The 13716-nt window shown below is 36.8% G+C and overlaps 1 protein-coding gene across 1 annotated transcript; it reads left to right on the top strand.

Annotated features, from left to right (window-relative positions):
- Window positions 1-1174: 1174 nt before the first annotated feature.
- LOC145570189 (1-phosphatidylinositol-3-phosphate 5-kinase FAB1B-like) lies at window positions 1175-13304 on the top strand. The gene is made up of 12 exons (XM_081629207.1): window positions 1175-1525; window positions 2102-3100; window positions 3799-4542; window positions 4689-4842; window positions 4972-5316; window positions 6291-7181; window positions 7528-7859; window positions 8708-8831; window positions 8911-9069; window positions 9514-10917; window positions 11362-11628; window positions 12424-13304. The coding sequence occupies exons 2-12, from the start codon at window positions 2490-2492 to the stop codon at window positions 12739-12741; spliced, it is 5349 nt and encodes a 1782-aa protein (XP_081485333.1). The 5' UTR covers window positions 1175-1525; window positions 2102-2489; the 3' UTR covers window positions 12742-13304.
- The last annotated feature ends 412 nt before the right edge of the window (window positions 13305-13716 follow it).

Below are 13716 nucleotides of genomic sequence, written 5' to 3'. Positions count from 1 at the left end.
TCAAAGATTATATGGTTAGTAGTTAATGAATTTGATATGGAATACTAGTATTACACTTTTCACAAGATCTAATTCTCGTGCCTTTTACAGCGTCTATTTATCATACTGTCTAGAACAAGACCATGAGATTAAAATATAGGAGGAATTGTAAATAGTGTGGTTATAAATAATTCATACGCACTTTTCTTAATAGCTTAATTGTATTTTTTTTTTTTTTTGACGCACAATATAAACTCAGGGAAATTATTCTAGGTTGGCAACTATTAATCTATGTATTAGTATGGTATTTCTGAAAAATGATGTACTAGTATACTCATAAAATCGTTTTTGACCTACCTCAAACATTTGTGTCTACATTTATTCCCTAACCTTTGCATAAGCTTCACTTATTTAACACAATGTGTAGTTTGACAAATGGAAACAATCCTAAGCCAACAAAATTCATGTGTTATCCAAAAAGGCGTGATTAGCGCAGATGTTCCAATGCGTGTACTCTGTATTATGCGTCAAACTAGATATATGTTGATGTTCTACAAGTTCGTTTCATATTGAAATAAATATTACTGGACTATGCTCTTTGGAAACATATTTGCTTCTTATAACACAAAATTCTAGCCCTCACCTCTCTCTACTCTCTCAAATTGTCTAGCCTGCTAACCCAGATCAGAATACCGAGTTGGCCCTTGAGGAGTTTCGGCCTAAAAAAAAAATTTCACTCTACTTACCCTTTCTCCCCTTTTAAACTAGAAAGCTTAAACTTGGTTTACAATAATTTTAGATAACTAAAAATTTTCATTAAATAAACTAATCTTAATCTTGTTGTAATAAATGTTTTGACAAGTTTACCACGGAGTAAGTTAATCTAAAAGTAATTTAGGTTGAGTATAAACAAATTTCAAATTGTTCGGATTAACAAGTTTGGCCGATGTAATATTTGGCAAGGTTAGTTTGGTAACGAGCAAAAAAACTACCATTTTAATGGACATGTTTAAAAGTAGAAAACTCGTAACAATTGCTATTTGCACACTCTTTTTCATTCGCTCTCACGGTCTCTCAATTTTCTCTGTTAACAGAAAAAAAAAAAAAAAAAACAAATTCTTCAAAAAAACAAAAAACAAAAAACAAATTCTTCAAAAAAAAAAAAAAAAAAAAAAAAAAAGAAAAAAAAGACAAAAAAGACAAAAACGAAAAACAATTTGAAAATTGATGCAGCCTGTAATACATCAAACAGAAGAAGAAAGAAGAGGGAAAGCCAAACATTTATAAAAACAGGTTTTTTTATAATTAAATTACAAGTAAATAATTAAATAACTACTCATTATTAATCTCGAATTTGATCCGAAAATTACGTAATGGGTGGAATTGAATTTGCTAATTCATAGCTGGCCGTCAAATTCCTTGAAATTCACACCTTCTTATAATTTTTATTTTCTGTAAATAATTAAGTGGGCTGATCATGCAATTTGAGGAGAAGAAAATGAGATAATTTGGGAAGGCGGCGATCATTATTTACATCTTAATCAAGGTATACATAATTATATGATTTTCCCATTTTATAATTCTTTATTTTATTCTGTAATTATACATTTTCGAATTTTATATTGAAGAAAGGCCAAATTTTTGTGTTTGTATTTGATTGATGACGTGAATTTTAATTTATTAGGCAATAATCTGAGAATTTTTTAATCAATCATTATTTTGCGTGAGTGGTTTTTTTTTTGGATTTTTTTAAGAAGTTGGGATTTTTATCTAATGAATTCCGTGTTAAGAAGTGATTGATGACAGATTGGAATTTTGATTGCATGTTGTAAGTAAGCGTGTTTATATGAACTTATATTTTCTGGGTATGTGGGTGTTGTTTTTATAAGCTCTAATTTCTGCATGTTTGAGAATTTTAGGGTTTTTGTGTTCAATTTGATTGTGGTAGTTGCTTATTAATGAGTTTGATTATATAGCTACATTGTTCAAGCATCTGGGTACATATTTGGGAGATTGAGATTGAAAGAGCACAAGAAGAAAAAGAGATCAAGGATTTGGGGGAGGGTTATTTTTTTTGACGTGTTAGTAAATTGAAGTTGTGGGACTCTAATTGTGTTCACAGGTTGTAGAAGTTTGAACTGATACTGTTAAAGAATCTGCATTCGAGTTTGTTCTGATTCGGGTTTTACTTTGGTTCGCGAGCTTGGGAGGAGATAACAGTGTTGGCTTGGTGGTGCATTCTAGACCTACTTCTGTAATTGGGATTTGGCATTTGAGTCTTTCGATAGCATGGTTTGGGCATTGCTTGATGTTGGCACTGTTGCCTGTGTATGGGATGTTTGAATTGTTTCCTGGACTATTTTGTTGGATTAATTAGATTTTAGGCGAATTGGAGTTCATTCCTCCAACCCCACTTGAAGGTGTTGCCCTTTTGATGTGAGGTGACCATTTGGTCATTTTGCATTCAAATGAGCATTGCACAATGAGTGGGGAAGGAGGATTGTCAGTAGATGGAGGAATCAAACAAGAAAGACTTTGATCTATTTGGTATTCTGAAGGCATGGCTCCCGTGGCAGAGCAACTCTGCTAATGTGTCGAGGTCCTTTTGGATGCCTGACCATAGCTGTAGGGTATGCTATGAGTGTGATGCCCAGTTTACAATATTCAATCGTAGACACCATTGTCGGCTTTGTGGTCGAATCTTTTGTGGAAAATGTACAGAAAATTCAGTTCCAGCTCGTAGTGTTGATCCCAGTAATTTGCTGGGTGAATGGGAGAAGGTTCGGGCGTGTAATTATTGTTTCAGGCAAGAGGAGCAGCGTTTAGCTAATGTTGGTCGTGGCCCTTATGGGTCTCACGATATTGATCATTCACTCTCAGCAGCTAGTGATGCCAGTTCAACTTCTAGTGAATCTGCTTATGGTAGCAATGTTTCTATTTGTTCAATGTCAGTTGGTATCTGTGAACAGTCTTCTGAGTGTTTTTCTCACAGTCCATATCAATCAGCTTTGATGGATCTGTCTGTAGATGTCCTGGGCACTGAGGGATCAGGAAGGAGCACTTTTACTGCCCCCTATGCAGATGATTCATCTGTTAATCAATGTGGATCGGGTACAAACAGGTTCAATCCCTTCTCCTTTCTGGCTGAAGAAGTTCCATAATGTTTGCAGTTGATTAGTTTATTCAAATTGTCATCTTGAACCCTTTTTTCTTTGTCTCATTGCTGGTTTTGCCTATTAAATTTGTTGTCCACTTTCCTTTACTCCTTATTGCTCTTTATAAAGGATTGACTCCTTCCGCGATAGTAAGCGCTGTTGCTGTAAATTTGTGCTGTTTTCAGGTTCTACTATGCATGCTGTTATTATTATTTTTTTTTTTTGGAGGAAATTGTATTCTGTTATTAGCTTCATTTCTTTCAAGCAACTTTTGTCTGCCTCTTTAAGATTGAGTTTCCATTCTCTCCCCCCCCCCAAAAAAAAAAAAAAAAAAGATCAATTGCTTACTCATTCTTGTCTGTGATTTGAGATGTCATATATCAGTATTTTGACTTGCTTTTCAGATTTACAGGGCTCTAAAATAATCATTAGGACCTTTAAAAGTATTAATAGAGCTATACTACATATTACTCATTTCTTTTGAATTTCTGAAAAGAAATTTGATCTCTCTCTCATATTTATTTATTCATTTTTATGCTGCTAATGCTTCTTCCCCATGAATGATAATGTTCTTACTCTGTGGCATTGTTTAACACTATCAACATTATGATGCAAAACCTTGTAGATATAGTGGTTGATGTGTTGATTAATTTGTGGTTAATAGGAGTGATGATGATGATGATGATCTCTTTGGTGTTTATGATATGGATTCCAAATCAACTAGTTGTTCACAGGCTAATGGCTACTATGGTACATTGGAAATCAATGCGATGCAAAATGCTTATGAGTCACATGATCAGGTTCCCGAAATGGGTTATTGTGACACCAAAGGCTTGAGTTGTTCGGCTTTCCAGGGCAGCTATGATGTGCAAGATGATGGTGTACACCAACTTAAGAAGAAAGAAGATAATGATTTTGGTGATGAATGTGAAGCATCTTCATCTCTTTGTGCTGTTGAGGATGTTAACACTGAGCCTGTTGATTTTGAGAACAATGGACTTCTTTGGCTTCCGCCTGAACCTGAGAATGAAGAGGATGATAGAATTTCTGGTTTATTTGATGATGATGATGATGATGCAGATGCTTCTGGAGGGTGGAGACATCTGCACACGTCTAGCAGTTTCGGTAGTGATGAGTATCATGAAAAGGAAAGCTCTGTTGAAGAGCAGAGTAGTGTTATGAAGAATGTAGTTGATGGACATTTTAGGGCTCTGGTATCTCAACTTCTGCAGGTTGAGAACATTCCAGTAACTGATGACGACAACAAAGAGAGTTGGCTAGAAATTATTACTGGTCTTTCCTGGGAGGTTGCTACACTACTGAAACCTGACACGAGCAGAGGTGGGGGGATGGATCCTGGAGGTTATGTAAAGGTGAAATGCATAGCCAGTGGATGTCGCTCAGAGAGGTAAGCACTTTTATCAGCTTAATGAAAGAAGATGCATATCTTTGTGGAATATACCTCCTTAAGATTGTCGCACTTCTGCTTTTTTCTATCCTTCTTTTTCTTTTTGATCACTTCTTGATGCAGAATTTTGGTATTGTTGCTCTTAGTATGGTTGTCAAAGGAATTGTGTGTAAAAAGAATGTTGCACATCGTCGGATGGCAACAAGAATCGAGAAGCCTCGTCTCATGATCCTATGTGGAGCTCTGGAATATCAGCGGGTTTCCAACTTATTCTCAAGTATTGATACTCTTCTGCAGCAGGTTTTGAAAATCTTTTCTACTTTTGTGTCAGGGTAACCTGGAATGTGTTACTTAAATGGCAAATGAGATACTTTGATTGCTGATTTTCTCTGACCCCCTTTTAATTTTTTTTATTTATTTTTTCATCAGGAAATGGATCATTTGAAGATGGCAGTTGCAAAGATTGAAGCTCAGCACATTAACGTGTTGTTGGTAGAGAAGTCAGTTTCTCGACAAGCACAAGAATACATTCTTGAAAAGGACATTTCTCTTGCTCTCAATATGAAGAAACCACTTCTTGAGCGTATAGCACGCTGCACAGGAGCTCAAATTGTTCCCTCAATTGACCATCTTTCTGGACAAAAGATGGGATATTGCGACCTTTTTCATGTAGAGAAGTGTTTTGAAGATTATGGCTCTGCTGGTCAAGCTGGAAAAAAATTGATGAAGACATTGATGTACTTTGAAGATTGTCCAAAGCCACTTGGTTTCACAGTAAGTCCTGATATACTGCTGCTATACTATACCTTTTGACTTAACTCAAGTATGCTGGAATAGCAGCCCAAAACATTTTCTTTTTAGCATGAAACTTTGAGCCTTGGATTATAGCATTTTCATCTTGGAGTTGTCTTGCTTGCAATGACAAAGATTTAATTTTTTGTTTGTTGAAAAAACTGATGCAATGACCTACCAATTGTTTGGAGATCAGAAAATTTCTTAAACTCCAATGTATTTTAGTATTCAGTGTGGGTCAAATTGTTGATTGGGGTACAGAACTGTCCAATGACTAATGTCCAAAGCTACACCAGGTTCCTTTTTAGTTATATTCATTAGAAATTAGCGAGGACTATAGCTCTGAATTAAATGAATACAGCTAAAAATGAAGTAGCACTATCATCTTGTTACTCTTTATCATTGTCCGTGAACAAGAAATTTTCTCTTGGGCTACTTATCGATTTTGTAGCTAAACCCACTGACTTTTAGTGTATTTGTTGGTGGTGGCTGTGGTATAACGGTGTCCCTAATCCGATTTCATCTTCATACATGATTTGGACTGAGAGACAGCAAAATTCTTTTATACTATGATTAGTGTGGCCTATTCTTCTAAGCCTTCCTATATGATTCTTGAATCAGAGAACCTTTTTATGAAATATTATTGTGGTATTTCATTTGTTAATGTAAAAGCTATGAAAATTTATTTTCTTAATATCTCAAGAAGTCTGTTCCAAGTTTCATCATAGAAGTGTACAGATGGGAAATTTTGGTGAACTTGTGCTGTACATGGAACTTTTGCCTGTTGATTTGTCTGCTTTATGTTGATATGACTATAGGTTGGAAGACATTTTAACTTGCTTGTGGCTAATTTTTTTTTACCAATTTATTCTTTATATATATTCTTATGCAGAAACCAAAGTAGATGATTTTTGGATTATCATTTACTTAAATATTTTTATTGGTTCATGTTTTAGATTTTACTTAGAGGTGCAAATAGAGATGAGCTGAAAAAGGTGAAGCATGTAGTGCAATATGGAGTTTTTGCTGCATATCACTTGGCTCTGGAGACATCTTTTCTTGCAGATGAAGGAGCTTCCTTGCCTGAGCATTTGTTTAACGAATCATTAAATGTAGCACTTCCAAATAAATCCTTAAGTATCGATCGGTCTATCTCAATGGTACCTGGTTTTGCAATTCCTGTACATGAGAAGCAAGAAAACTTTGGAGATCCCCAAATAATGAATGCTATTACCACTGCCTTTCTAGGTGGTACTACCGTGCAAGATACAGAATTGACAAAAACATTGTCTTTACCTTTAAACACCACTATTCAAAATTCTGGATCCTCTCTTATCTGTGGCAGTGCCACTAATCTCACTTGTAAGCCTTCAATCAATGTCTCCAGCTCAGAGCTTTGGTGTGGTGAGGTTGCTTCTCTATCAGCATCTGTCAAGGAAAAGCATGCAGGAGAATTTATAGATCAAGATGCTTCTGCAGTTATTTGTGGTGAAGTGTCACATGTTCACCCTAAAGAAGTGAATTCTGGCTCACTAGGGTCGAAGGAGATTAAATCTGTTGCTGAGGATGCATGTAATTCGAACAATATGACTGGCTTAAATGAAACAGGTTCCAAGTCTGTCTCTTGCCAACAAGATGCTATAAGTATTGCCCAGACCGAGCCTGGTTCTTTGAAACAGGAGTTCCCTCCGACATCATCTGACGTTCAGAGCATCTTAGTTTCCTTATCATCAAGATGTGTGTGGAAGGGGACAGTGTGTGAAAGGTCTCACCTGTTTAGGATCAAATACTATGGTAGTTTCGATAAACCTTTAGGCCGATTTTTGCAAGATCACTTATTTGATCAGGTAATATTGCATTTGTTTGCATGCACATATACTCGCTCCGTGTTTAATAAGTGTTACAGTTTGACTTTTTTCACTATTCACATAATGGTTTTGACTTGGTTAATTTACTAATATATAAAAAACAAATGTTATTGTATACTACATTGTTGGATTTGTTATAATGTATACTTTCATAATATCAATTTTCCTAAAATTTTACTAACATATAATTAGATAAAATAATGGTCAAAGTCATGTCTCGGCATGTGTGTTTGGTCAAACTGTAACACTTATTTAAACACGGAGGGAGTATCTTTGTGGTGACTTGATGGCAAAATCTGATATTACTTTCTCCTGATGACTTTAGAACTACAGGTGCCGCTCCTGTGACATGCCTGCTGATGCACATGTTCATTGTTACACCCATCGGCAAGGCACACTCACAATATCAGTTAAAAAGTTGTCAGAGATTCTTTTGACTGGAGAAAGGGAAGGAAAGATATGGATGTGGCACAGGTGTCTGCGCTGTCCAAGGATTGATGGTTTCCCTCCTGCAACTCGAAGAGTTGTGATGTCCGATGCTGCGTGGGGGTTATCATTTGGGAAATTTTTGGAACTAAGCTTTTCAAATCATGCTGCAGCAAGCAGGGTTGCTAGTTGTGGTCACTCTTTACACAGGGATTGTCTTCGATTTTATGGGTATGTTATAAATGCAACTACTAATAGCTGTCTACTTGTCTCTTTCTTGTATGAGATGCTGCTTATATAGAGTTGTCCATACCAGCTTATAATATTGTCATATGCATAATTTTCTGGGCTCTGCTCATCGTGCTATTGGATTGAAGAGACCTAGCACATAGGTTAGTCAAATGTAGCTGGTGTTAATTTAATTTGGGTTAGGATGAGTCAATGAAATGTTGATTTGGGTTGGGTTTTGTTTGGCTGTTTTTTAATCTTCAGATCATATTTTGGTCTATTGCTGAGTAACTTTAAGAAGATCCAATCACCATCTATCTGATTGATTTTGGTTGACTTAGTTCGGATAGGGCTCATTCATGTTTGGGTTGTTTGTGGGGTTTTTATTTATTTTTTTGACATTTGTGTGACTCCTGTCTGGTTCATAGCATGATATTGGTTCCATTTTGTCTCCTAGAAACTTAGTTCCAATTTCATGTGTTGTTGAGAATACCAGGTTAGAAAGCCTGGGCCAGCAGGGAGGGGGGGGGTGCGGCTGGTTGAACCATGGAAGCCCCCATCTTTATGGCCTAGCTATATTCTAAGTCGCCTCCCAGATAAATAGATTTAGGACAACATCTGCAATCTAGTCAGAATGGCAATACTTTGAGTTCCACGTGCAGTCACGCACACTGGCAGGCCCCAGGATCGAATCCTGGTATCTATCTGAATATAATTTTCCCTTTTATTATCAGTACCTGTGAAAATTTATTGCTTCCCATTGTTTCTTCTAGCAACCTTTCTCCATCTTATTGACATTATTTTCCTTTAGCAAATTAACAATGCAACCTACATTCTTTCATTTTGCGTAGGTGTGGGAAAATGGTTGCTTGTTTCCGTTATGCATCAATTGATGTTTATTCTGTATACGTTCCACCTGCTAAAGTTGATTTTAACTATGAGATTCAGGACTGGATACAGAAAGAAGCAGATGAGGTATGGCTGTTGATGATATTTCAAAGATTCTGTCCCACAATTACATTTTTCATTGTGCATTGAAGTGTCTTTGCTTTAGGTTCTTGAACGAGCAGATCTCTTGTTTTATGAGGTTCGCAATGCCGTTAGGCAAGTAGCGGATAAAACATATGGTGGATTGGGTGCTGGTATAGATTCCTCTGAATCAAGAATTGCAACACTTGAAGGACTTCTGCAAAATGAGATGACCGGATTTGAGGTAATATATCCAGCATTATTTGCATTTGCTCTTTTTGTGGAATTATTTGCAGATTCCTCTGAAATGTCACCAAAATTGTATGTCAGGCACTTTTCTGTTATAAACCTCTCATGTGATCGACATTTAAAGAGTGAGAAAGGAAATAATAAATACTTAATTTAAGGAACCCTCATCATCTGTTTGTCAACACTCTTTGAGTTTATAATCTTGCATTCATACAATGAGTAGATGAGATATCTTCTGCGTAGACTGCGTGCTTGTGTTTTGCTCTATTGGTACCATTGTATTGTGGTTAATTGTACCACATTAGTATCTAAGGATGTGCTTTGATAATAGCTAAATTCCAATGCGTTTATGTTTCTGTGGTGGAATATATAATAATAATAATAATAATAATAATAATAATAATAATAATTAGTCAGATGATTATATTAATTTTTGCAGGAAATGCGTCAGAGATTGTCTAACAGGGAGGTGAAAAAGGGTCATCCTTCTCATGATATCCTGGAAATTAATAGATTAAGGATGCAGCTGCTCTTCCGGTCTTACATATGGGATCAGCGCCTTGTTAATGCTGCCAGTGGTGAAGCCCTTCCTGCAGACCAAAAAGTTATTAAGAGTTCCAATCTGGAAGATGGAACTGTGAATATTGTGAAACCACTGGAGACTGCTTTTCACTCTAAAGCTAGTCCAGATCGTACCCGTGACTTTGTAGGACAAGATGTCCTCTCTGCTAGCAGTCCTAGCACTGGAAATTATGAACCGCCTGATCCTTTGGAGTGTGGATCAACTGTTCGAAGGGCAGCATCTGACAGTCAGTTTATAGATACCCTTAACCGGCTTGATGCTGCTTGGACAGGTAAAACTCATTCAGGGGTTGGGACTAAAGAAAACAGCTTGCCATTGATGGGGTCATCTTCGGTGGATTCTTCATTGGCTGTTGTGGCGGAGAGGTTGGCGCTGGAGAGTCGAGTTGAAGAGAAGGGTGTTGCCAAGGCAACATCATCTTCTTCACCAGGGGCATCTACGAACTCGAAAGGCTCAGATAGTGCGGAAGACACCATAAGCTGGTTGGGAATGCCTTTTCTCAGTATTTATCGATCTGTAAATAAGAACTTTCTTGGAAATACTCAAAAGTTAAGTAATTCCACGTACATATCAGCTCAGGAGTTGGGGCTGCAAGGTGGGGCTAAGTGGCTTCTGCCTGAAGGTTCAAATGACCCTGTTATTCCAATTTATGATGATGAGCCAACCAGCATAATTTCTTATGCATTGATCTCAAAGGATTATCACACTCAATTATCTGATGATGGGGAAAAACCTAAAGATATTGAGTCTGCATCTTCGATGCCAGCGGCAGAATCAGCCAGCTTTCATCAATCTGTTTCACATAATGACTCTTTGAACGAATCAAATAGAAGTCTTTCAATAGATGATAGCATCTTATCTACATCGGGTGCACGCAACTCCTTCATGTCAGACCCGCTTTTGTACACAAAGTCATTGCACATAAGAGTTGCTTTTACTGTTGATGGCCCTGTTGATAAAGTGAAATATACTGTTACTTGTTACTATGCAAAGCACTTTGATGCCTTGAGGAAAATTTGCTGTCCATCTGAGCTTTATTATGTTAGATCACTAAGTCGCTGTAAAAAATGGGGGGCCCAGGGTGGTAAAAGCAATGTCTTTTTCGCTAAAACTTTGGATGACAGGTTTATCATTAAACAGGTTACGAAAACGGAGCTTGAATCATTTATCACATTTGCTCCTGAGTACTTTAAGTATCTTATGGAAGCTATAGACACAAAGAGCCCAACATGCCTAGCTAAAATTTTGGGCATCTATCAGGTATTTTTGACGCTTTAAGTTTGCTGATTACATTATATATGTTTGAGCAGACTTTATAGTACTTGGGAATAATGTATTTAGAACCTTTTGTCCTTATGTAGTAATAGTCTCCAACATCTGCTCTGATTGGATATTTTTTCTTTCTCTGCAGATTTTTAATGAATGTTGATGATTCATAAGATCTTTTTCTTGCTAGATTATATTAATGATTAGCCTCTGCTTTGGTTGCTTAGTATATTTTTCTAAGTGTATCTGGATTATCTTTTCTAAGCTGTAGTGAGCTTAGTATTGTTCGTTTCTGTATGATTCAATTTTTTCCTTTAATACATAGAGGTGGCCCACAATTGTTCTTGTATATCTATTGCTGTGCATATGCATGGTTTAAGCTGTAAAGCTACATTGTATAGTGTTGTTACTTATTCATCTGTTGGCTATCTATTGCAGGTTACCACAAAGAATCTTAAAGGAGGTAAGGAATCAAAGATGGATGTTTTGGTCATGGAGAATCTTTTGTATAGAAGAAATGTCACAAAGCTTTATGACCTGAAAGGCTCCTCAAGATCACGATACAATCCAGATTCCAGTGGTAGTAATAAGGTCCTTTTAGATCAAAATCTTATTGAAGCAATGCCTACCTCCCCAATTTTTGTTGGCAACAAGGCAAAGCGCTTATTGGAGAGGGCAGTGTGGAATGACACTTCTTTTCTTGCTGTAAGTTAACCAGATTTCCTTCTTTAACATAAGGTTTCTTACAGGCATAACACTTGAAATTTTAGATGCAAAGTTAGTTGATGGCTTTACATTCAAAGTTCTGATCTTTAAGTACATTCATATTTTTCAGATAGAGCTAGTATTACTTATGAGTTAATGCTAAGGAGGTTTTAAGTGCAGGGAAGGCTAGGAAATAAGATGTGTGCCGAAATAATACAGTGAATTTTTTGTTATTATACCTTAAAATTCTCTGTGAATCTGTCCTGTCTTTTTTGAAAAAACTTTCCTCCACTACATTTATACCTTTCTGTCCGTCTTACTTGAATTCCTCATTTTGCACCTTGATCCACCAATGTGATTGGGCACTTGATCCTCTATATTGGATATAAACAATTTTCAGAGTCATGTAACACAGAAGTTTAAACATGTGCTCTGGCACTTGTCAAATCGCAAACTCACAATAGCATAATTACAAACTAGGTTTAAGTCTTATTTTTATTGATGAAAAAGAAGGAATTTCAAGCTTCACAAAGGAAGGATATTCTACTATGTTTGATTTTTTTTATGATCCTTGAAGCTCCATGTGTAACTACTGAGGAGGAAGAGTGTGCTAGTGAACGGTTCCTTGTTGACTTGCCGAATGATTAGTTAGTTTGTACTAGTGTGGGATGGTAATCTTTGTCATTGTTACTTCCTTCGGACTTGGTATGCAAACCAAATGAAGGCTATAACTTTTGTTAATCATTGAAATTTTGCATTTATATGCTATTCACTATTTTGTTGCTGCTGATGCAGTCTGTTGACGTAATGGATTATTCCTTGCTGGTTGGAGTTGACAAAGAGAAGCATGAACTAGTTCTTGGGATCATTGATTTCATGAGACAATATACCTGGGATAAACATTTGGAAACATGGGTGAAGGCTTCTGGAATCCTCGGCGGTCCCAAGAATGTATCTCCAACAGTAATTTCGCCCAAGCAGTATAAGAAAAGGTTCCGTAAAGCCATGACTACATATTTTCTCATGGTTCCTGATACTTGGTCCCCGCCAACTAATATATCAAGCCAGTCGCAAAGCAACCTTTGTGACGAAAATGCTCAAGGTGGGTCGTGAAACATGACTCGTGAATATATTGAAGTCTGTGAATCGAAATGTTCTAGGTCTAAACAGGTAACTTTGAGGCTAAATGTCTTCCATACCTTTTGGTTAACATGATCCGCCTATTTTTCCGGTGTCTCATTTTTTGGTTAGTGAAATTTGATTAGTCATCTTGGATCTTAGAAAACAAGAGATCATATCATTAATGAAAAAAGATGCATGAAAAAGGCAGGCAAACTGAAGGTTTTGAATGTCTCATGTGGGGGGTATATATTTGTTAGCTAATCCCATGTCTTGAATGCTGTATATGGTTATTTTTTCGTCCCCTTTTTTCGGGTGCCTTAGCATTACAAGCTGTAATTGAACTGCTACATTTTTTTGGTACAGTGTATAGAAGAGTTTCACAAGATCAATTTTTTGAATGTATTCCTGAGTGTATACGCACTTTTATTGGTTGCACATTTTGGCCCACAGCCTACAAATCGGTCTAAAAGGGATTGTGAAGATGCTTATATTCCATCTTTTTGTTCCATTGATGCTTTCTTTTCCAATCCCTTTTGGAAGGGAGTTAGTAGATACAGATAGAATTAACTAAGTGCAGAAACCCAAATAGTTGAACTACCGCGTAACATTGTCTGGCTACTATCACAAAAACACCTGCCCCTTCTTTTTCAATGAAAGATGACGGGATAACTTCGAAATTCGCGACATCAACCTTTCGGAAGGAGTTCACAGGAGTACAGGACCTTAACACAAAATTCTTGATCTTGCTGTCATTCAGGTGGAAGATGGGAGGGGTGACAGTCTTGCCATTCTTGCACTTGTAAATACTTGTACTAGAAAAAGAAAGTAACTTGCACTTAATCCTGAAATGGCTCTGGAAGTTGCGGAACCTCAACCTCACGGGAGGTAAAGTCGAACAATGTTGTTAGGTTGATCTCCATACATGATATTGAAGATAGAATCCAGATTAGCAAATGAACGGATCAT

This window comes from Chenopodium album, chromosome 12, assembly GCF_948465745.1.
Source record: "Chenopodium album chromosome 12, dcCheAlbu1.1, whole genome shotgun sequence".
NCBI classification, from domain to species: domain Eukaryota; kingdom Viridiplantae; phylum Streptophyta; class Magnoliopsida; order Caryophyllales; family Amaranthaceae; genus Chenopodium; species Chenopodium album.
Note: the sequence above shows the minus strand (reverse complement) of the source record. Positions and strands in the feature narration are given on the sequence as shown.